Raw genomic sequence first — 23,587 nt, 5'->3', positions numbered from 1 at the left:
TGAGAGTGTGGCCTCAGGGAGCTGTGGATGACAGATCTTTGAAGCACACTGTGGACTGGTCTGTCCCTGCATCCCAGGGAGAAATGAGAGTCATAAAATAGAAGTCTCTGTGGAAAGGGGAGGATTCTGCCCCAGGCCCCTGCACAACCTGCTCTGCCTCTGTTAACCTGACATTGAAAACTCCCAGTTTCCAGCTTACCCACCCAAATGTGTGACTCATGTTGTATGTTCCCAGCACTCAGTCCTACCCAGATTTCAGAGCAGAGAGCATAATTTTCTTTGACGTGTCAGGGCTTCAGGCACTTGCCCAGAGTACCAGCCTGCACACTCACCGGGTCACAGAGAGTACAGTGACGCTCAGCTTCACCACTTCCTAGAGCTCTGTAACTTTAGATGACTCTGGGCCTCAGTTTCCTCCTCTGGAAAATGGGGATAATAATGATATTTATTCTATATGGCTGTTATAAGGATAAAGTGTGAGTACTATAACCATATAAAGGGCTAAGAACTGGGCCTGTGTACTCCAAAAATGTCAGTTTTATTCATATTAACAAACACCCGAAGGTTGAGAAAGGCAGAAAGAAGTGGGACAGAAAGTAGAAGGAAATATGTAGGAGTTAATTTTACTCCTTGATCAAGAGACAAAGGTTTCTATATCATTTTTCAAGTTGACAAAAAAAGAGGAATATAATATGTTAAATACAGTTTTTTAAATAACCATGTAAAGAACCAAAACTATACCAATTTATCAGAAATGGGGGAGAAGAGAAGGAAAGAACAGAAACCATCCCATATAGCAAAAGGCAGAGTTAATGGCAAAAATCTTGAGATGTCTGAATATTTCTCAAATATCGGAAATGTAAATGAAATACAGTCTTATTAAGAGAAAAAAGATACTCAGATTGTGGGGAGGCAGAACAAATTTAATAGTAAGTCCTAAACTTCCTTCAAAATCCAGTACAGATGGAGGCAATATCCACTTTGGACTAAGCAAGCAGAAATTAAGGAGGGCCTTGCTTCAGGAGGATTCTCATCCACCCCCAGGTGTCTTGGGCTTGCTGGCCCCGTAACAGCAGTGGTTTCAAATTGCACATTCTTTCCGCCCAACCCTGGAGTCCTCACATTAGCTGCATTTGTACCCAGTTGCTGACAACAATAGATTCTTCTCTCGGGTATTGAGAACTCCTGGTTTGCAGAGTATTTTTCCACTGTTTTAAATACCTTCTTCCAGTACACAAATTGTTGTCGTTCAGTTGCTAAGCTATGTCCAACTTTTTGCAACCCCATGGACTGCAGCACGCCAGACTTCCCTGTCCTTCACTGTCTCCCGGAGTTTGCTCAGACTCCTGTCCATTGAGTCGGTGATGCCATCCAACCATCTCATCTTCTGTCATCCCCTTTTCCTCCTGCCCTCGGTCTTTCCCAGTACCAGGGTCTTTTCCAGTGAGTCGGCGCTTCACATCAGGTGGCCAAAGTATTGGAGCTTCAGCTTCAGTATCAGTCTTTCCAATGACTATTGATTTCCTTTAGGATTGACTGGTTTAATCTCCTTGCAGTCCAAGGGACGCTCAAGAGTCTATAGACAAATAATGTTTAAAGACAGAAGCTCAAACCACCTATTACACGTATCTAGTCGGAAAAGGCATGGCGACCCACTCCAGTACTCTTGCCTGGAAAATCCCATGGGCGGAGGAGCCTGGTAGGCTGCAGTCCATGGGGTCGCTAAGAGTCGGACACGACTGAGCAACTTCACTTTCACTCTTCACTTTCATGCATTGGAGAAGGAAATGGCAACCCACTCCAGTGTTCTTGGCTGGAGAATCCCAGGGACGGAGAAGCCTGGTGGGCTGCCGTCTATGGGGTCACACAGAGTCAGACACGACTGCAGCGACTTAGCAGCAGCAGCAGCAGTACATGATAATACCAAACTTGCTTTTACACACTGTAACGTCCCCTGCCCTACCCTGACTCGTTGAGACTCACTCATGTGCTGAATCCCTTTCCAGGGAAATCAGTGGACAAGTCAGGATCCATGGAAGGGTTTTGATAGAATCTGATGCAAGAGTCAAGAACCTTGAGTGTAGGCCTGTCTCAGGTAGGACCACACAGAATGATCCCAGACAGCTTTCTGGAGTCTGTCTTTAAAAGGTTTTTGCAATCACCAGATATTCGGAGTAAGATCAGAGGCAGCAGTCCTAGTAACAGTATCCATCCTTGACCCAGATAGAGGATGTCAAGTCCAGGGCACGAGAATCCAAAAGGCCAGGAGGCCCCTGCCCAGCAGCACTCCAGAGGATGGTAGTGCTGTGACCTCCATACTGACTGGAGGTGCAGACCCCTGATACAGTCTGTATGCGCTCTCCCAAATAGGCTTCCAGAGAACCAAAAAGCAATGGGTAGCCTGTGAGCTCCTAACATTCAATGTAAAGGCCTTGCCTCAAATAGACCTGAGTGTTCCAGAACGTCCCTACTCCACGTATTGATAGCTAACATTTAATGAGTTCCTGAAAGCTTCCTTGGGGGGGCTTCCCTGGTGGCACAGATGGTAAAGAATCTGCCTGCAGTGCAGGAGACCTGGGTTCGATCCCTGGGTTGGGAAGATCCCTTGGAGAAGGAAATAGCAACCCACTCCAGTATTCTTGCCTGGAGAATTCCATGGACAGAAACCTGGCAGGCTACAGTCCATAGGGTCACAAAGAGTTGGACACCACTGATCGACTAACACTACATCTACTGCAATCTACTGCAAAGCTCCAGATACCATCCTAAGTCTTTTCCTTCAGTTATTTCATTTTATCCTTAAAACCCCCTGTTATATCCATTTCACAGATGAGTAGATTGAGGCAGAGAAAGGTTAGCTAACTTGCCTAAGATCATAGAGCCACCAAGAGATTAAGTTGAGAATCAGAACGTCTGACTCCAGCACCTATTCGCCCATGTACCTCCCAATTCTCATGATCCCATTTCACATTAAAAATGAAATAGGGAACCTTGAAGCAGCACTGTTGCTGGGAGGACCCTGGGGAGCCTCACTGCCATGCCCTTTTCCTCCTGGTAGCTACATCAGCAAGGTCGATGTGCTGAATATTTTAGTTGCTGCTGCCTATCGCCACGTGCCATCTCTGGATCAGATCTTGCAACCAGCTGCGGTAACCAGGCTCAGGAACCAGCTCTTGGAAGCTGAGTACTACCAACTGGGTGTTGAGGTGAGGCACAGAGCTGATGTCTGCCCCAGTGAGTTACTTCCTCCTCTTTTCCTTGGCCATGGAGAGTGTCTAGGGCATGACAGTTTGCCAGTGTGGGAGTCATGGCAGGTGGGGTGGGGTGGGGTAGGGGAGATGATTGACAACCAGGGGATAGTGTCAGTCTTTGGGACCCTCAGGCCTGGCTGCAAGTCCTCTTCCCTAAAAGGAGCGGTTTTTCCTCCAGGTCTCCACAAAGACTGGCCTTGATCCCACCGGGGCATGGCATGCTTGGGGCATGGCCTGCCTCAAAGCTGGGAACCTCACTGCTGCACGGGAGAAGTTCAGCCGCTGCCTGAAGCCCCCTTTCGACCTCAATCAGCTGAGTCATGGCTCAAGACTGGTACAGGAGGTGGTTGAGTACCTGGAGTCCACAGCGAGGCCACTCCTATCTGTGGTAAGAGCGCAGCAGGCACAGGCTGGGCTCAGGGGAACAGCGAGGCCCCAGAGCAGTAACGGCCTGGGAAGAAGATCAGCTTCCATCCCAATGACAGTGCAGCCCTGGCCCAGAGCTGTCCAGTTTGGATTTCCTTCTTTCCAGTGTATGTGGTTCCTTTTCCAAGAAAGTCGCCTAGTCATGTCCTACACTTCATGACCCATGGACCTGCTGCATGCCAGGCTTCCCTGTCCCTCACCATCTGTGTGATTAGATAAGTCATAAACAGTCAAATTTCCAACAACAAAAAGAATTATTTTAAAGACATGAAAATCACATATAATCCCATATCCAGACTTAAGCCGTATTTGGATTTTGGCGACTTTTCTTCGTTATGTTTCTGAATTAAATTGCTGCTGTACAGTATATAGGGTTCCACAGGTGGTGCCAGTGGTAAAGAACCTGCCTGCCAATGCAGGAGATGCGGGTTCAGCCCCTGGGTCAGGAAGATCCCCTGGAGGAGGGCCTGGCAAGCCACTCCAGTATTCTTGCCTACAGAATCCCCCATGGACAGAGGAATCTGGCGGGCTACAGTCCATAGGGTCACAAAGAGTCAGACACGACCGAAGTGACTTAGCGCAGCATGGCATACGGTTTATAATGTGTAGAATTTTATATCCTGCCTGTTTTCTACCCTTAACACTATACAAGAGAGCATTTTTCCATATTGTTAAGTGTTTTTTGAAAGCAGCGTTTCCAGAGGCTGCTGAGAACTCTCTGGGTCCCTTGTTCCCTCTCTGTCCTCTCTTGGCAGCAAGATGATGACTTCTTGGCCACCTTGAAAGAGCTGGAAGCAACCCTCCGGACCCAGAGCCTCTCTCTGGAAGTGATTCCTGAAGGGAAGATCCTGAACAACACCTACTACCAAGAATGCCTCTTCTACCTGCACAGCTACAGCACCCACCTGGCCATCATCAGCTTCTACGTGAGGCACAGCTGCCTGCGGGAGGCCCTGCTGCACCTGCTACACACGGTGGGACCCCAGACACCTCGCACGCAGTGCCTGCCTTGCCCCCCTGGCTTGGCCTGCCCAGCTTCCGGGAGCAATAACCCCCCTTAATGCTACCCCAGGGTTCAGCTGTAGGATCATCTCAGGCAGAGTCAAGTCCAAATGGCAAATTCTAGGGATTTCCCTGGCGGTCCAGTGGTTGGGACTCTGCACTTTCACTGCCGAGGACCCAGGTTCAATCCTTGTTCAGGGAACTAGGATCCTGTGAGTTGTGTGGCACGACCAAAAAAAAAAAAACCACAAATGGCAAATTCTCTCTACACAAATCATGTTTGGACGAGCATGTAAAAGTCTTAACCTGGATCCCAGATTGCCCTTGTCACTGGCAATGACACACTTCATCCCTTCTCCCAGAACATACAGCAGAACTAAATAATAGCTGAGAATGTGGGCTCTGGAACAAGATGTTTGGTATGCGTGGTGTGACCTTGGGCAAATTGCTTAACTTCTCTCTGTTTCCACACACTTCCCACCTGCCCTGGACTATGTCCTGCTGCTAACCCAACTGCGCATCCACTCTGAGTTGTCATCACAAAGCCCAGGAGGCACCCTAAGACACAGATCCTAAGTTTGGCCCCAAGCATCTTACGGGAGGAGAGAGTATGCTCTCCTTTCTTCCTCTGATGTCTTCTGCTCTCCTCTCACAGGAGGCAAAGGTGAAGTGTGTGATTTCCTTGGAGCGATTGTTAAGCCAAGTCAAAACTCCATTTCACCATGACTCTTTGACCTTCTCTTTTTTTATCTGAATGTCCCATGAAGTTTTTCTGAGGGAAAAACTGATTCATAGCAAATTTCATATAAAATTAAAGAAACTTGAGTTTTACTTTAATTTTAGTCTGCTGCCCTCATCCAAAATGGTAGCCAATGCAAGTTTACAAATAGACATACCTTCTCGAATATCTCCAAGTGAGTCAGCAGTACAGAGTCCTGGTAACCCCACCCTTACAGGGTGTTGGAGACGCAGGTTTGATCCCTGGGTCAGGAAGATCCCCTGGAGGAGGAGATGGCAACCCAATCCAGTTTTCTTGCCTGAAAAATCCCATGGACAGAGGAGCCTGGCAGTTTACAGTCCATGGGGTCGCAAAGAGTCAGACATGAATGAGCACACACACACAGGACACAAAAGGGAGATGTTTTCACTCCTGCCTTAGCTACTGTGTCTTAACCGGGTGTCAAGAATATTGTAAAAGTTATGTTATTTGGTCTTCAATTGCTAATTGTCTGTTCAGTTTCCAAATGAGTTTTGAGATAAAGCTGCTTTACCTCACCCAGTTCTGTTTCTTCTGATGACCAGTCCAGAGAGTTAAGCTGCTTACCTACTTATCTTGGTAAAAGCTGATGACAGCTTTGCCCCTGCTTCTTCTTTCTGTCTCCTGTAATCACAACTACCCTTGAAGTGGACTATCTTACCTTCTCAAGCAGGTGGAGAACAACAGAAAAAAAAAAACATTGTGAAAACTACAACTGAATGCCTAGAGCATGGAAGATGCTCATTCCCTGCCTTTCATCCCTGAGAGAGCTTTCTAAAACATAGTACATGTTATTTATGGTATTCATAATTCATGTGATTCCTCTCTCTAAAAGGCCTTCGGTGGATCCCCATGGCTCTAAGATGAAGTCCACGTTCTTTAGCATGAATGCAGAACACAATAGGATCAGGTCCTCTTATTTCTCCAGTTTACTTTCACCACAAGTCCTATCTATGATCTGTATTCCAGACTTGCCAGATTGCTTAAATTTTCCTAATAGTACCATGCCCTTTCTTAGCTCCAGGAATCTGCATTGCTGTTTCCCCTCCCTAGGATGCCCTGCCCCTCCTTATTTTCTTGGAGAACTCCTGTTTGTCCTTCTAGACCCTCTCTGTTGAGCATTCACCTCTTCCTATATACCACCTCTGTGCCTAGAACCTAGGTTTCTTATTGCTTTTATCCCAGTGGATTGCAGCTATTTCTTTACAACTGTGTCTTCCCATCTGGACCGAGAAGGCCCTTACTTCCCTTACCTGCTGTCTTCAGCCACCTGTCCTAATGCCAGTGAATGAGTGGATGAAATGAAAGTTCTTAAGGGGTTGCTCTTCTGAGATATTGTACCTTTCCAGTGCAGCTGATCTCCCTACTTCTTAAAGTGTGTCCTACAACTTTTAGGTTAGGTCTGAGTGTTCAGGAAGAGCCAAAATTGGGAAAGAAGCCACTCGCCCACTGTGGATGTTCTAAAGCCCAGATCCTCTCCACTTCTAAACAGCTTGTGCCCAGTGCTTCAAGGCCAGCATGGTTGTACTGCCATGAGTTTATAGCTGTCCTTCACTTCTCATCACTTACTCATCTAAAGTCTAAATGGCCAAATGATTTTCTTTTCTATGACTATGCAATGAGGGGGTATGATTCAGGGTCTCTGAACCACAGATGAGCTTCAGAATTGAGTAGATTAGTGAGTGTGTACACTTTCCTGATAAGATCCATGATATTTATCATTTATTCATTCACCCAAAAAATAGTTATTAAATGGCCAAGGACTATTCTGGGCACCAGAAGTACAACAGTGAAGAAAAAAAAAGGCAAACCAAAAAAAAATCTACTTTTATAAAACTTACATTATACTAGGGAGAGAGACAATAAACAAGATAAAATATATAGTGTAGGTGACAAGTAATAAGAATAAAGTAGAGGAGAGGGAAGAGGCGAATTGTACAATTGTAGACAGGATGTTTGGACAGGTGACATCTGAGCGAAGGCTTAAAGTAGGTGGGGAATGAACCATGTAGACTGTGGAAGAAGCACAGTCCAGGTGGACGGAGTCACAAGGGCAAAGCCAGGGTGGCTTAAGCAGAGTGAGCTGGGGAAAGGGTGGTAGCAGGTAAGGTCAGAAACCTAATAGGGCCCAGATCATATAAGGCCTTGCAGACATTATGAGGACTTGAGCTTTGTGCTGCATGAGAAGGAAAACCTTTGGAAGATTTTGAGCAGAGAAATAATGTGATCTAACTTATGTTTTTAACCAAATCACTTGGGTTGATTGACGTTAGTCAAAAAAGAGGCAGGAGGTAGAAGAGGAAGACCAGGGAGAAGGCCATTGGGATCATTCAGGCAAGTGGTGCCCATGACATGGACCAGGGTGGTACATGAGGTGGTGAGAAGTGGTCAATTACATATAGATACTGTGTATATTTGAGGTGGAGCCAATAGAATTTGGTAATGACTTCTATGTTGCAAGGTAAGAAGAAGATGGTGAAGGCTTTTGGCCTGAACAAATAGAAGAATAAAATTGCCATCTGAGAAAGGGAAGACCACAGAAAGAGCAGAGTGAGGAGAAACAATCAGGAGTGCAGTTTTATATCAGTATGTATTCTCTAGATACCCAAGAGGACTTTTTGGGTCGGCAATTGAATATAATTTAGATATACAGTTCTGGAGTTCAGGAAGAATAAACAGGCTAGAAATAGAGATTTAGACATAATCAGCAAATAGCTAGATTTAAAGCCCTGAGACTTATAAAATCAAAAGAGTGACTAAAAGAAAAGAGAAGAGGATCCTCCTAAGCCCTGGGAAGCTTAGGAGGAATCAACAAAAGAGGTAGAGAAGGACTAGCCAGAGAAATAAAATGAAAACCTGGCAGGGATAGTATCCTGGGAGCCAAATAAAGACAGTTTTTCAAGGAGCAAACCACCAGCTATCAGCAGCTATTGACAGGATAGGTGGAAAATAAGGACTAAGAATTTTAGATTTAACAAAGTAGAGGTCTTCGGTGACCTAAGGGGCAGTTGCAGTGGAGTTGTAGGTATAAAAGCTGGATGAGAGTGAGTTCAAGAGACAATCACAGGAGAGGAATTAGAGACAGGGGGTGTAGATAACTCCGTCAAAGAGCTCTTCTGTACAGAGGAGAGAAGCAGTCCCTGGAGTGGGATTCTCAAAGGGATCCATCTGTGATGCACAAAAAAGGTTAAGTAGCATCCCTATATGAGAATGCGGAGGGTTGTGAGTGGAAGGAAACTCAGAATGGATCCTAAGCAGTGCCAGAACCAGGCTCAAGACTTCTGCCTTTTTGCTTTGCCCTGCTCCAGGAGAGTCCCCCAGAAGTCTTCATAGAAGGCATTTTCCAGCCAAGCTATAAAAGTGGGAAGCTACATGATTTAGAAAACCTCCTAGAATCTATTGACTCATCCTTGGAAAGCTGGGGAAAATACTTGATTGCCGCCTGCCAGCATTTACAGAAGAAGAACTACTACCACATCCTGTATGAGCTGCAGCAGTTTATGAAGGTAACAACAGCCCCATCCTGCCTGCTACCTCTGTCCCTGCAGCCTTGCCATGTGGTGGGTCTGCGCAGGATAAGGGAACAAGACTGTCACTTGGTCCCTAGCCTTGCTCCTTGACTCAGCAACAAGAAATCCATGTTGCTCTGAGGCATTCTTATGTAATATCAGGATTTCCATTCTCATCCCAAAGAGGCAAACTTTAATCTTGTCAGTAATGGCATTCTTCAGAATTCAGGAAATATAAAGATTAAAAAGGAGAGGGATATGGTAGTTTCTAGATAAACATGGGGTGTGAATGCAGAATTCATAAGGAAGGGTAGAGAAGTATTTGTAGAGAACATGCACGAAAGGAGAGGGATCATGTTTCTTCCAGTCTGTGAGGGTGGCCAATACTAAGTCACAGAGACATTGAATGATTCAAAGCCAGAGTGAAAGTGATGGCAAGTCTCATGGAGTATCCTAAGTCTCCTTTTTAAAGATCTCTTTTGTGGTGGAATAATGTCCTACCCAAGAGTCTGGCCAGCTGTTTCCCCCATGGCTCAGCAGGAGCCATGCAATGCAGGAGACACCAGACATGCAGGTTTGATCCCTGGGTCAGGAAGATCCCCTGGAGGAGGAAATGGCAACCCACTCCAGTATTCTTGCCTGGAGAATCCCATGGATGGAGGAGCCTGGCGGGCTACAGTCCATGGGGTCACAGAGTCAGACACGACTGAGCACACGCATAGCCCACAAGGCTGCAGAAACAAGAACCCAGCCAGTCGGTTGACTTTTGGATCTCTTGGGCCTCTGAGGGAAGGGGTGCTGGCAACCAGACATCCTGGGTGGAATTCAGATCAGAATTCTCCCTGCATCCCCAGCCTCCAAGCCTCCTTTGACCCGAACATTCATTTTCCTCTTCCAGGACCATGTGCGGGCCGCCATGACCTGTATCCGGTTCTTCACTCACAAAGCAAAGACATACACGGAGCTGGGAGAGAAGCTCTCCTGGCTGCTGAAAGCCAAGGACCACCTGAAGATCTACCTCCAAGAAACCTCCCGGCGTAGCGGAAGGAAGAAAACCACCTTCTTCCGAAAGAAGATGACGGCGTCTGATGTGTCAAGGTAGCTCGGGGTTCAGGGAACAGTTGGGGCAGTGCAGAAGGGCTGGAACCGGGAGGACTGTTGGTGATGAAGCCGCCCTCGCCCATCTCTGAAATCATGGGAAACAAACATATATACCTGATAGGAGTCATTCACGGATGATAGTGTCTGGTGTTAAGTCTCAAAAGTCTCCAGAGGAGCTTGGAGGAAAGGAGAGTGGGGGAGGGGCAGGGATTAGGCTCACCCGTGACAATCAGGCTAAACCCCTACCCCCTCCAAGAGGCAAAAGAAGTCCTGGGTGACCCTTCATCTCAATCTTACGTCAAAGCACTCTCCTTCCTTGAGGTGCATCAGGCACACTGGCTCCTCGGCGCCCCGAGTCCTTCCCTCCTCACAGCCTTTATGCCGAAACATAGCATCTGAAGTGAATGCTCGCTGTCATTGTTTTTTCCTTCACAGTCCCAATCGCTAGGTGCCTTGGTGTGTTTATTCCCTCCCCAGCTCTCCTCTAGCCTCTGGGGCCAGGATTCACATCTGTCTCAACCTCTGTTGTTAGCAGCATACCATGCTCTGTAAACACTCGTCACCCCTTTTTGTCCTGTCGTAACTTCTCAGAGGGCCTTTTGGATCTCTTCCCTCCGCACCCTTTCTCTTGTCCTTTTCATTGCCATCCTGTTATGACTTCTCAGTCCCCCCTGGTCCTAGTTACCCCCGAGTTCCCTCCTGAGGCCAGACTGTGTGTCACCTGTCCCCACAGACACATGAACACCCTTCAGCTGCAGATGGAAGTGACCAGGTTCTTGCATCGCTGCGAAAGTGCCGGGACCTCCCAAGTCACCACCTCGCCTCTGCCAACCCTGTTTGGAAATAACCACATGAAAATGGATGTTGCCTGCAAGGTATGCCTGATGTCGCAGGCCCCCGACAGGCTGTTAAATGCTCATCACGCTTGGGATCGTCTGATCTTTTCAGTCGTTTGTTTGATGGCTGCCTCCCCGATGGAGTGTGAGCCCCAGAAGGCTGTGGCTTGAGTCCATTTTGATGACTCTCGTATCCCTCATGCCTGTGCCCAGTAGAGTCTTCCCGGATATTTGTTGAATAAACGAATGAACGAGGGCCTTGTTCTTAACTGAGGGGCTGCTCCAGTCATTATTGTTTCTGTAAGCATGTTTCCCTCTCCTTTTCAGGTCATGCTAGGAGGGAAAAATGTAGAAGATGGTTTTGGAATCGCATTCCGTGTTCTACAGGTATGACCGGATTACTCAGGATTATTCGAGCGGGGATCAGCACATGAGCACAGTTCTGTGAGAGATTATTCCTCAGAAAATTTTTATCCTGAGAAAAGTAGATTTATACTACATCAAGGATGAAAGCAACGAGGTGGCTGTTACAAAACTGGGTCAAGTTCGAGACCGAAGGCCACTTTGACAAAAGCCAAGCAACTGGTGACAAGTTCATCAAAACGTCAAATAAATACTTGAAACCAGGTCTACAACAGTTCACCACAGCTCTCCTCCCTGCAGGGGAGCATGGCTGGAGGAGATGCTGGTGGGGGGGAGAGGTCCTATTCAGTGGGAGGGGGCCCCTGGCAACAAGAGCCGCCCCTCCATCCTTCATCTGCCCACGAGCCAGCTCGAGGCATACATTTTTTGTTGCTTGTGATAAGAGGACCCAGGTACAGCTGTGGCACTGGAGCAGGATGGAGCAGGGAGCTAAGACCGTGAGAAGCCAGACCGCCCCTACTCCACAGTGACACAGAGGCACCCAGAGGCCCCTCGCTCTCCAGTTTTCATGCTTGCTTCCCAAACGTCTGCCAGACTCCAAAAGAGGAACTTTCTGCTGGTTGTCTGCTTATGTATGTTTCTACTGGGACTGCAGTCAATTTGGCGTGTCTGCCCCAAGCCCGTTCGGAGCTCTGTGAATGTCACCGTCCTTCCCCCAGCTGTGGAGTCCCTGCCTCCCTACCCTTGTCATCCTGTGTTCTGTTCCAGGACTTCCAGCTGGATGCCGCCGCTACCTACTGCAAGGCCGCCCGGCAGCTGGTGGAGAGGGAGAAGTTCGGTGAGATCCGACAGCTGCTCAAGTGCGTCAGCGAGTCGGGCATGGCGGCCCAAAGCGACAGGGACACCGTCCTCCTCAACTGCGTGGAAGCGTTCAGGAGGATTCCCCCCCAGGTACGCCCACCCCAGACCTCGGCTCCTGCATCTGTTTCAGTGTCTTCACATCCCCGTCTTTATTTTTCTCTTCCCCATCATGTACCCAAAACTCTACAAGATCCCTCTGTCTTTCTGACCCCTCTATAATAATGGCCTTATGCTAATCAACCCTTCCCTGGAAAGAAAATTCATGGTACGTATCCAGAAGCCGCCCCCTAAGCATCCCGTTGTCTGATGTTATTGACACCTGGAAGTGTCTGCGGACAGACGGAGTTGAGTTTCTCCCAGGGATTGTAGACGAGGTCAGTGTGGGCCTGCAGGTGGCATGTCACCTGCAAAACTGTCCCCTGATGGCTTTGTGGGATGAACAGACACATCATTCATGAAAACCAAGGAAAAGCTTTTGATCTGGTGTTGATTCTCAGATTCCCAAGCTTAGTGTTATCATTAGATTTCCTCTATTGCTCTGATAGCAGGAGTTGAGGTGTTTTTTTTTTTTATTTTGGCCACACCACAAGGCTATCAGGATCTCATTTCCCCAACCAGGGACTGAACGTGGGCTCTCGGCAGTGAAAGCACCGAGTCCTAACTACTGGACCACCAGGATTTCCCAGGAGTTGAGTTTATAAGGAAGGGTCAGGCGGGCATCCCCAACCAGAGTCAGAAGGGCTGGGCTGAGACGGAGTTGAGCCCCGGCTCCCATGCTCCATCTCACAACTGCTGTGTCTCTGTCCCGCACAGGAGCTGGAGGGCCTGATCCAGGCGATACACAGTGACGACAACAAGGTGAGCAGAGTTGTCTCCTCACCCAGTAATGCTCGGGAACAGCCCTTTGGAGTTGCCTTGTCACCTTCACCCCTCACTTGCTACGACAGTTCCATTCAACCCCTATCTCGCCCTCTTTATTATCAGAGGTGGGGCCGGGACCCAGATAAGGGCGTAGAAGGGAGGGAACATGTAGAGAACATGAGAAAGAACCCTGACCACATGAGCCTTGGCCCTCTCTCTTCTGTACCCCCAAGACACACAGGCCTTTCCACTCTCCCCATTTTCCATGGAGGTTTTCTCTCCCATCCCTAGGAAATCCTCACTTGCAGCTTGTCTCACTGAATAAGGTTCTCAGAGTGAACAGGCATCTCTTTATCCTAAAGGAGCGAGGGTACCCTCTATGGTAGGGAAAAAATCCAGCCAGCCCTTTGACCAACAATGCCTGTTAGTGCCTTGGTCTCCAGAACAGGCCTTTCCCCTGAGGCCCGTGCCTGCTTCGTGTTGCATAGGAAATGGATAGACTAAAAGTATTCCCAGCTGCTCCAGTTTGTGGCTCACCATAGACTCAATCCACCTGCCATTCAGGGGAAGGCCTGCAGGCCAGGAGAGGCATGAGAAAACCCAGCCAGCCTGCCCTGGCCACTAGCAGCGGAATCCTCCGGCAGCTGAGTGCCTCGTGAAGAAAACTCATGTTAGCAAACAACTTCTTACACACTACCACGTTGCTGCCCCCCATGGCGGTATTGCTGTTTCCTGAACTGAATTTCCAGGGCATGTTTCATTCGAGGGTTTAGGGAGGATCTGTTCTTAACATTTCTTCATCTAATTCTGCAAGATCCTGATGCGATCCTATGAAAAGAATGGAATTCTGACATCCCGAAATGTGAAAAATTCCTTTTCTAGAATCAGACTGAGAACCTGACAGCCAGGCCTGATACCCAGGCTTCTTGATTCTCAGACTGTGTGTGGCTCTTTTCTAAGCCTTCAGGGACCTCCTGCTCAGTAGGACAGAGCCTTTGTCCCTGGAAAAGATGGACCCTGGAATCTCTACCGTCATTGTTAACTTATTCAGGTTTTTTCTTCTATTAGTCGCTGTTCTAACACACAAGATGTAAGGCCACAAGATCTTGCCGTAAAAGAGCTTCATTCAGTTTTTATTCCAGACTTTCTGGAAAAATGCCCTTCTCTAGGTAGGGAGTTTTGCCTGTCGACTTGGTGATATTCTGTTCAATGTACACTGGTGCCAAGTGGAGCTGAAGGCCTGGGTGAGAGCGAACATCCCAGAGCAGTGGGTGGATTAACCAGACCAGAGCTCAGAACGTGCCAGCCATCTTGCAGCTGTCAATTATCTGTAACTGAGCTTAGAAAAGGAAGACTTTAGTGACTGAAGTAAGAAAAGAAGGTAGAGCTTTGAAACATGAAGAGAGGAGTCCTCTCCAACCACCAGGAGGACTGTCATGGCAAAAGGCAGCTGCTGGCCTAGAGGTCTGAGGCAGCTCACCAGGACCTTGCCATTTGCTAGCCTGGAGCCCTGGCTAACCAGGGAGGTGCTGGTGGGGTCAGGGCAGGGAAGGAAGGGGCTCTCATCTCCCTCATGCTAGGAACTCATGAGATGGAGTGTGTCCAGAATGCAGGAAACTAGACTGTCTCTGATGCAAACAGCAAGTAAGGTCAATCTGGGGCCACCCCTTAATTAGACGTTTTTCTAATTGTGTATCTGTGTTTCTTTTCCCAAGCTTCCTGGTAGAAGATTTTTAACTAAGCAGGTCGAAGAAAAATAGAGAAAGGGGCCCTATGGGCCCATTGTAGAGGGCAGGTGTGATGACTCATTCATTCATTCATTCACTTCATGCACATTCATGGAACACCCACATGCCCTGTGCTTGGCTCCAGGAATGGTTAGAAAAAGCAGACACTTTTCCTGCCCTCCTAGTCAGGGAGACAGACATCAATCAAATAATCACCCAAATAACCACAAAAACCAGTTTGTCAGCAATGAGGCCCGGAGAAAGCTGGAGAGCCCAGGAGAGTGAGGAGGGCCTTGAAGGGAGTAGATAGAGGCCAGGCTCTGCCTGCCTGCCTTCTGCTTTTTAAAATTCATGTCTTATTTATAATAACTTTTACACTGTACAGTAATACAGTATAATAGCTTAGTGTCCAGAATATTTAAAGAGTAGCCATAACGTAATAAAAGGCAAGAACCCAGTTACTGGTAGGTGAGAAGTGCTGTCTTGTCTCTCTTCACGCGGCCCTGTGTGCTTCTTGGTGACTTGTCAGTGATGGTTTCCTTCCGGCCATCTCTCACACCCAATTGCCAGGTTCAGGCCTACCTGACGTGCTGCAAGCTGCGTTCTGCCTACCTGATCGCCGTGAAACAAGAACACTCTCGGGCCGCAGTCCTAGTCGAGCAGGTGCAGCAGGCCGCCAAGAGCAGCGGGGACGCAGTGGTGCAAGACATCTGCTCCCAGTGGCTTCTGACAAGCCGCAGCCGGGGTGCCCATGGTTCGGCCTCCAGGAAGTGACCCTGGCTGCAGGGCCAGACAGCTGTGGGGCAGGAGTGATGGGCGCACTTCCAGCTCTTTCCTCCTGTGGGGCAGGACTTCCCTGGCTCCACCCCAGGTCGGAAAGAGCTGGAATTGGACCCAACCTGCCATCTTGAGCAAAGATAGGATCTTTCACGCAAGTGCCATGTTTCTGTAAAATTGTGGAGTCTGTGTGTGTGTTTGTCTGGAGATGGCCAGTTCTTTCTACCTCAGAGTGAGTGTGTGTGTGTTCACGCTCTTTGCGCTCATGTTTACGCCCAAGCATTTCTGAACAAACGAAGCTCTCCCCCACTGCAAAGAGGCACTTTACTTTCGACTTCTGCCTGTCTGAAAACCTTCCTGCGTTTTTGGTTCTTAACCCGGGCTCATCCTGTTTGTACCCAGTCTCCTTGGTGTGGAGATGTTCCAGTAGCTGCTCGTGACTAGAAGGGTTTTTGACTGAGAATGATGGAGCTACATCAGAGGCTTGCCTCTTTTCCCCTCCTTCCCGTCCCCAGATGCAGAGATGGCTTTGGGGCAGGTGCTTCCTGTGGTGTGAAACCGTTCTGAGCTTCTCTCCTCTCACAAGCACAAGAGTTACTGTGAGTCTTTGGAAAGTAGTCTGAACAGAAGAGTCCGCAGGTGCTAGCTTCTGAAAGCTGTGGCTGCCTGGCCACCTGATGGAGTCTGGAGCCCCAGACACGGGCAGGAGGGGCGCCATCGTGTTCATCCACAGGGAGAGAAAGGGGAACCTCTCCAAACAGCATTGCAGGAGAGTTGTCTACAAGCACAGAACTGGCTTTTGTCAATATTCCTGCTGCCAAGTAAAAGAACGTGGCTTCCTTTTGGAGAGTCTGGGAGAGAAACAATAGCCAAGGTCCTGGGACCGAATGGCTAGACTTTGCCTGTTTGAGTTACAGTCCTATTTATGCCCCTTAAATTGGTAAAAAATCGCTTCCTCTTCCCACCTGCTTCTCTTCAGTCTCTTCAGGACAGAAGGATGGACATGAAGAGACCCAGGGTCATTGAGAAGGCAGTGCACTTCTTTGTCTTAACAGTGGGAGTCAAAGGTTCACTTTAAAGTTGGGCCTGAGGACAAGAGTTAAACAAGGGGAAGATGAAATAGGTCATGTCCAGTTGGTGAGCAACTAAATGAAGTGCTCCTTTATTTAATTAGTGTGGGCCTGTCTTCCCACTGGAGATGTGACAAGCTTTTGGAAAAAGTCTGCCCTAGTCCGTGATGTGAATTTGCAAATGAGGGGTGTGAAGAGAGCTCCACAGCTGCAAGCCTCCCACCAGCCAGAACTCAGCCTGTCAGCCTCACAGGGGCTGCTGAGAGGAACGGGAGCTAGAAGCCCAAGTCAGTATCTCTGGTGCTTAGAAACCCTGCGGATCTCCCTCTGAACTGGGTTTTTTAAATAGTGAACTAAACAACTCTAAGAGTATCTGTAGAAGTTCTGGTCCTCTGAGAGAGGGAAGAGATGGCAAAGAAAATACTAGACCCCGTTATGGGGAAGTTGGACAAGTGGCTTTTTCTTCTTTGAGTCGTAGAATGCATCTGTCTCCCAGGAAACGTTCCTCCCTGGCACCTGCTTGCCCTTCTGAGTCTGCCCTTTTTGCACTGAACTTGAGCACTTTATATTAAATGGATTGCAAATCTCACAGCCATTAATTTGAGATGTTAAGACCAGATTTTCCTGACATTTTCCTCTAATTAATTGAAATGTAAAATAGGCAACCATTGACTAGACTGACAAAAGATGAGGCTAAGGGCCTTTGGGCATCAGGCTGTGATCTCCAGCAAAACAACTAACTAATGGGCAAGTCGCCGGGTTGAATGTTTGACTATAAGCAAGTCACAATAAAATGTCTGTCCTACAAGTTCTTGGCTTCATGGCTCATTTGTGCTGTCTCTGTGGAGTGAAAAGGTGGGTGGGAAAGATGCAATAACCTTCAACTCTTGAACTTCTCAAAATGATTCCTGTTATAACTCAGGCCTCTTGGGTTAAGATTTTTCTCAAATTTCCTAGGTGGCTCAGATGGTAAAGAATCTGCCTGCAATGCAGGAGAGCCAGGTTCAATCCCCGGGTTGGAAAGATCCACTGGAGGAGTGCATGGCATCCCACTCCAGTATTCTTGCCTGGAGAATTCCAGGGACAGAGGAGTCTGGCAGGCTACAGTCCATGGAGTCACAAGGAGTCAGACACAACTGAAGCGACTAGGCACACACAAAAACCTCCCAGTGTACTCTCTACCGCCAGGGATTTTTTTTTTTTTTTTTGCTTCATTCAGAGTGGTGGGTGGACGTAGGTTATACATTCATCAGGTAGAGAAGGCAAATGAAAAGTCCTTCCCATTCCTACCTCCTCAGCCCTCAGCCCCATCCCCTCCCAGAGGCTACCTGTGTGACCAGTTTCTTGTGTATAATTTCAGAACTCTTTTATGCATATAGAAGCAATAATGACCAAAGTATTCTGTGGTGAAGATATGCCATAATTATTTAAGCAGTCTCTATTGATGGATAGTTTAGGTGGTTGCCATCTTTACCACAACAGATTATGCTGCAGGGAATTATCTTGTCTGGAATACCCTGGGTCAAGGACTTCCTGGCAGTCCAGTGGTTAAGACTCCGCACTTCCAATGCAGGAGGTATGGGTTCTATCCCTGTTTGGAGAACTAGGATCCTGTATGCTGCATGGCATAGTCAAAAAATTAAAAAACCTCTGAACTAGAATACCCTGGGTCAGAGAGTATGAGCATTTGGTGAGTGTTGTCAGTCACTTCCATAGAGGTCATGGTAATTACCTGTCCCACCAGCAGTGAAGACAAGGGCCTGCTTTCCCACACCCTTACCTCAACACTTAGCAAACTCTGTAGATCTCTGCCAGTCTGAGAATGAAAAATGGAACTCTGAAATTTTTTTTCAAGCTGGTTTTTTTTTTTTTTTTTTTTAATTCTACGTATCTTTTTAATATCAACCAAACTGTGACTCTTTGAAACCAGGGGTCAGATCTTTGGGGAAAGTAGAACTCACACTGGGCTTGTTGTTTTCCGGCCGCCCTCTTACAGCACCTGTGTGCAGAATGACACTTGAGCCACAGACAGGAGCTTTGCTACCGTTATCGTCTTTCCCCAGGAACATGATCTCATCCAATATCTCATTTAAGAAAATTAACAAAACTTCAAACACACAACAAACAAAAAGTAATGATGAAAGTAGACCTGAAAACCCCCTGTTTGGGATCTGTCACGAAGATGCTTCAAACAAAGGAAATTGGAACACCCAAAGTAAATCTTAAGATAGAGGACCCGGACTATGTTTAGAAACCTGAGATGCTCCAAATTTACTGGATATCTTTGGCTGGAGCTTTAAGTGAAGTAGATCAAATGCTCTCAGGTTCTTCATACTCAAGCAACCAAATAGCAATGGTCACCATAACCCTGAGGGAAACGGCCTGTCTTGGTCATCATCCTCTCTTCTTAGTAATGATGTTAACTGACCCATCCTTGAAGCCTCCAATTCTTCTACAACAGGTTTATTCAACATCTGGTTACTGAATGGCTTCTCTAGTGGGGTGCTTTCACACTCCTTATTTCTTCACGTTGTCATTCCTGCTTGGCGCTCTTCTTTCATCACCTCTGCTACCCCACCCTCCAATCTGCTGTTATCCAAAACCTTCCTTCAAGCCCATTTCTTTTATTTATTTATTTATTTATTTTGGCCACACCATTCAGCATGTGGGATCTTAGTTCCCTGACCAGGGATCAAACGTATATCCCTGGCAGTGGAAGTGCAGACTCCTATCCACTGGACCACCAGGGAATTCCCTTCAAACCCACTTCAAGTGCCTTGTCTACAAATTATTTGCTGCTCTGGCTATACTTCCTCTTCATCCCACTGAAGGACTAAAATCCTTCAAGGTCACATCCATTCTTCCTTGACACTCATATACTCTCCTGAATAATTCCATAGCTTCAGCAGTCATCTTCATTGGCCAAGTTATAAACCAAATTTGTCTTCCTTAAGTTTTTTCCACATCAGATCCATCTTTGATTCTTTTCTGAAACTCACCCAGATGGCTGAACTGCCCATAAAAATATTAGCATGTTCAAAATGGAACACAATCCTCTTCTACCCACAAACCTTCCTCCTTTAATGAATATTAGTATCATCAATTAATTAATATTAGTATTACTATTGTGAATGCCACCTGGGTTAGAAACCTCAGGAGTTCTCTGTATTGACTTTCTTTTTCCTCATCATTCAATAAATATTCAAGTACCTACCATGCATCAAGCATATATCCTGTTGAAAGCCAAGACCTCCTATCCTGCTTTCCCAACTGAAGAACCTGACCCTTCATCACCTTACTTCAGGTCCTTGTCACTTCCTCCTCTGACTGTTGCAGAAGCCTATTTTCTTCATCTCAAACACCTATCCAAAAGTTGCACCTCCAATCAACTCCATATTAACAGACAAAATACTTCTGGAAAAAATAACTTTTCTATGATCTTCAAGCATGGGAAGTCTTTCTAAGCAGATGTAAGTTCCAGAATCCTTGAAACATTTAATTATTGTTGTTCAGTCGCTCAGTTGTGTCCAACTCTTTGTGACCCCATGGACTGCAGCACACCAGGCTTCCCTGTCCTTCACCATCTCCCAGAGCTTGCTCAAACTCATGTCCATTGAGTCAGTGATGCCTACCAACTGTCTCATCCTCTGTTGTCCCCTTCTCCTCCCGCCTTCAATCTTTCCCAGCATCAGGGTCTTTTCCAATGAGTCAGCTCTTCACATCAGGTGGTCAAAGTATTGGAGCTTCAGCTTCAGCATCAGTCCTTCCAATGAATATTCAGGGTTGATTTCTTTTAGGATTGACTGGTTTGATCTTCTCACTTTCCAAGAGACTCTCAAGAGTCTTCTCCAGCCCCACAGTTCGAAGGCATCAATTCTTTGGTGCTCAGCAGTTTTTATTGTCCAGCTCTCACATCCGTACATGACTACTGGTAAAACCATTTCTTTGACTATATGGACATTTGTCAGCAAAGTAATGTCTCTGCTTTTTAGTACGCTGTCTAGGTTTGTCACAGCTTTTCTTCCAAGGAGTAAGTGTCTTTTAATTTCATGGCTGCAGTCACTGTCTGTAGTTATTTTGGAGCCCAAGAAAATCTGTCACTGTTTCCACTGTTTCCCCATCTATTTTCCATGAAGTTATTTAGCTGTTATTGTGATTAAAATGTCCCTAACAAAAAGATTCATAATTTTAACCATTTTGTTTCTTTGGAACTCTTTATTTTGTATTGGAGTAGAGTTGATTAAAAATGTTGTGATACTTTCAATTGAACAGCTTAAGGGACTCAGCCATATGTATACATGCATCCATTCTCTCCCAAACCCCCTCCCATCCAGGCTGCCACATATCATTGAGCAGAGTTCCGTGTGCTATACAGTAGGTCCTTATTGGTTATCCTTTTTAAATATAGCAGTGTGTACATGACCATCCCCAACTCCCTAACTCCCTTCCCCCTGGTAACCATAAGTTCCCGTTTTAACCATTTTTTAGTGTGCAGTTCAGTAGCATTGAATGCATTCACATTGTTTGCGACCATCACCACCATCCCTTTCCAGAACGTTTTCATCTTCCCAGACTGAGACCCTGTACCCATTCACCACTAACCCTCTATCCCTCCTCGACTACCCCTAATCCCTGGTAATCACCGTGCTACCCTACATCTCAATTAATTAGATCTTTGTCATATATGTTGCAAACATGTTTTTCCAACTTTTGGTAGTCCTTTTATTTTTGTTACAGGATCTTCCCAACCCAGGGATCGAACTTGGGTCTCCTGCATGGCAGGTGGATTCTTTACCATCTGAGCCACCAGGGAAGCCCATATTTTAAAAACCCATAAGCATACATTTGACTACATAAAAACTGTCTTTTCATTACGCTAAGTGAAATCTAAGCCAGATGCAAAAGGACAGATAATAAATATTACATGATTCCACTAACATAACGTACCTACATCAATTTTATCGGTACTTCGGGGCCTTTTCCGAATAGCAGTTGTGCTGAGAAGTTTTTGTTTCCTGGTTCCTTCTCTCAGAGAAGGAAATGGCAACCCACTCCAGTTTTCTTGCCTGGAGAATCCAATGGACTGAGGCCTTGCGAGCTAAAGTCCATGGGGTCACAAAGAGTCAGACACGACTGACTGACTAGGCAACTTCTGTCTCTGCCCTTCCCCGAAGGATGTGTGCTGTTACTCCTTTAACCCTCTGTCTCTCTTAAAGCTCCCCTAGTCTGCCTTCCTGACATTCAGTTTTTTTAATTTCTTTATTTTTAACTGAAAGATAAAGCTATACAATATTGGTTTCATTTTTGCCATGCATCAACATGAATTAGTTATAGGTGTAATGTGTCCCCTCCCTTTGAAACCTCCCTCCCTTCTTCCCACCCCTCTAAGTTCCCTGAGCTGACAGTCAATTTTACCTTATCATTTTGTTTCTTCATAGACCATAAGCTCCTGGAAGCCAGGGTCATCTTTTGCTCATCTTCAAGTTCACTTACAAATTACTTGTGCACTGCTTACCAGTACATAAATATTATTTTAAATTAAACTGTATAGTATAAAGCATGTCCTGAACCAGAAATAGTTGAGAAAGTGAAACATTTTTAAGTTATCTGTTCAAGAGGCTCTTTCCAGGCTGTAAGCCGGTCAGATAACGGTAAGGTCAAATGACTTATTTATATCCCCAGGACTGAGCCTGGCACGTGATGGGCTATCAATCAGTTTTAGCTGAATTTTTTAATTGGTTCGAACCAATGGGAATAGTTTACTTAAGGAACATACATACGCTGGATCATCGAAAAAGCAAGAGAGTTCCAGAAAAAAACATGTATTTCTGCTTTATCGACTATGCCAAAGCCTTTGACTGTGTGGATCACAATAAACTGTGGAAAATTCTGAAAGAGATGGGAATACCAGACCACCTGACCTGCCTCTTGAGAAACCTGTATGTAGGTCAGGAAGCAACAGTTAGAACTGGATATGGAACAACAGACTGGTTCCAAATAGGAAAAGGAGTATGTCAAGGCTGTATATTGTCACCCTGCTTCTTTAACTTATATGCAGAGTACATCATGAGAAACTCTGGGCTGGAGAAAGCACAAGCTGGAATCAAGATTGCCGGGAGAAATATCAATAACCTCAGATATGCAGATGACACCACCCTTATGGCAGAAAGTGAAGAACTAAAGAGCATCTTGATGAGAGTGAAAGAGGAGAGTGAAAAAGTTGGCTTAAAGCTCAACATTCAGAAAACTAAGATCATGGCATCCGGTCCTATCACTTCATGGCAAATAGATGGGGAAACAGTGGCAGACTTTATTTTTCTGGGCTCCAAAATCACTGCAGATGGTGACTTCAGCCATGAAATTAAAAGACGCTTACTCCTTGCAAGAAAAGTTATGACCAACCTAGATAGCATATTAAAAAGCAGAGACATTACTTTGCCAACAAAGGTCTGTCTAGTCAAGGCTATGGTTTTTCCTGTGGTCATGTATGGATGTGAGAGTTGGACTATAAAGAAAGCTGAGAACTGAAGAATTGATGCTTTTGAACTGTGGTGTTGGAGAAGACTCTTGAGAGTCCCTTGGACTGCAAGGAGATCCAACCAGTCCATCCTAAAGGAGATCAGTCCTGGGTGTTCACTGGAAGGACTGATGTTGAAACTAAAATTCCAATACTTTGGCCACCTGATGGGAAGAGCTGACTCATTTGAAAAGACCCTGATGCTGGGAAAGATTGAGGGCAGGAGGAGAAGGGGACAACAGAGGATGAGATGGTTGGATGGCATCACCAACTCAATGCACATGGGTTTGGGTGGACTCTGGGAGTTGGTGATGGACAGGGAGGCCTGGCGTGCTGCGGTTCATGGGGTCACAGAGAGTTGGACTCTCTGAGCAACTGAACTGAAACTGAAACCTGTATAGAAATCATTTCCTCGGAGAGAAAAAGACTTTATAGAGAAAAGTACTTTATAGAGAAAATGGGCAAGATTGAACATATTTAAAGAAAAGCTGAGGAGATACTTTTCATTTCTGTGTTGATATATTGAGAA

The 23,587-nt window shown here is 46.4% G+C and overlaps 1 protein-coding gene across 1 annotated transcript in view; it reads left to right on the top strand.

Moving 5' to 3' along the window:
* Positions 1–17,349, top strand: part of ZFYVE26 (zinc finger FYVE-type containing 26) — a 67,444-nt gene extending 50,095 nt beyond the window's left edge. The window contains exons 33-42 of the mRNA XM_019969101.2: positions 3,059–3,206; positions 3,430–3,639; positions 4,433–4,651; positions 8,745–8,942; positions 9,844–10,043; positions 10,780–10,921; positions 11,210–11,269; positions 12,014–12,196; positions 12,920–12,964; positions 15,265–17,349. Of these exons, the coding sequence (XP_019824660.2) occupies positions 3,059–3,206; positions 3,430–3,639; positions 4,433–4,651; positions 8,745–8,942; positions 9,844–10,043; positions 10,780–10,921; positions 11,210–11,269; positions 12,014–12,196; positions 12,920–12,964; positions 15,265–15,468 (1,609 nt within the window). The 3' untranslated portion in view covers positions 15,469–17,349. The remainder of the gene's footprint in view (positions 1–3,058; positions 3,207–3,429; positions 3,640–4,432; positions 4,652–8,744; positions 8,943–9,843; positions 10,044–10,779; positions 10,922–11,209; positions 11,270–12,013; positions 12,197–12,919; positions 12,965–15,264) is intronic.
* Positions 17,350–23,587: the final 6,238 nt, after the last annotated feature.

This window comes from Bos indicus, chromosome 10, assembly GCF_029378745.1.
Source record: "Bos indicus isolate NIAB-ARS_2022 breed Sahiwal x Tharparkar chromosome 10, NIAB-ARS_B.indTharparkar_mat_pri_1.0, whole genome shotgun sequence".
NCBI lineage: Eukaryota > Metazoa > Chordata > Mammalia > Artiodactyla > Bovidae > Bos > Bos indicus.
The sequence above is the reverse complement of the archived record's forward strand: the minus strand, read 5'-3'. Positions and strand labels throughout refer to the sequence as shown.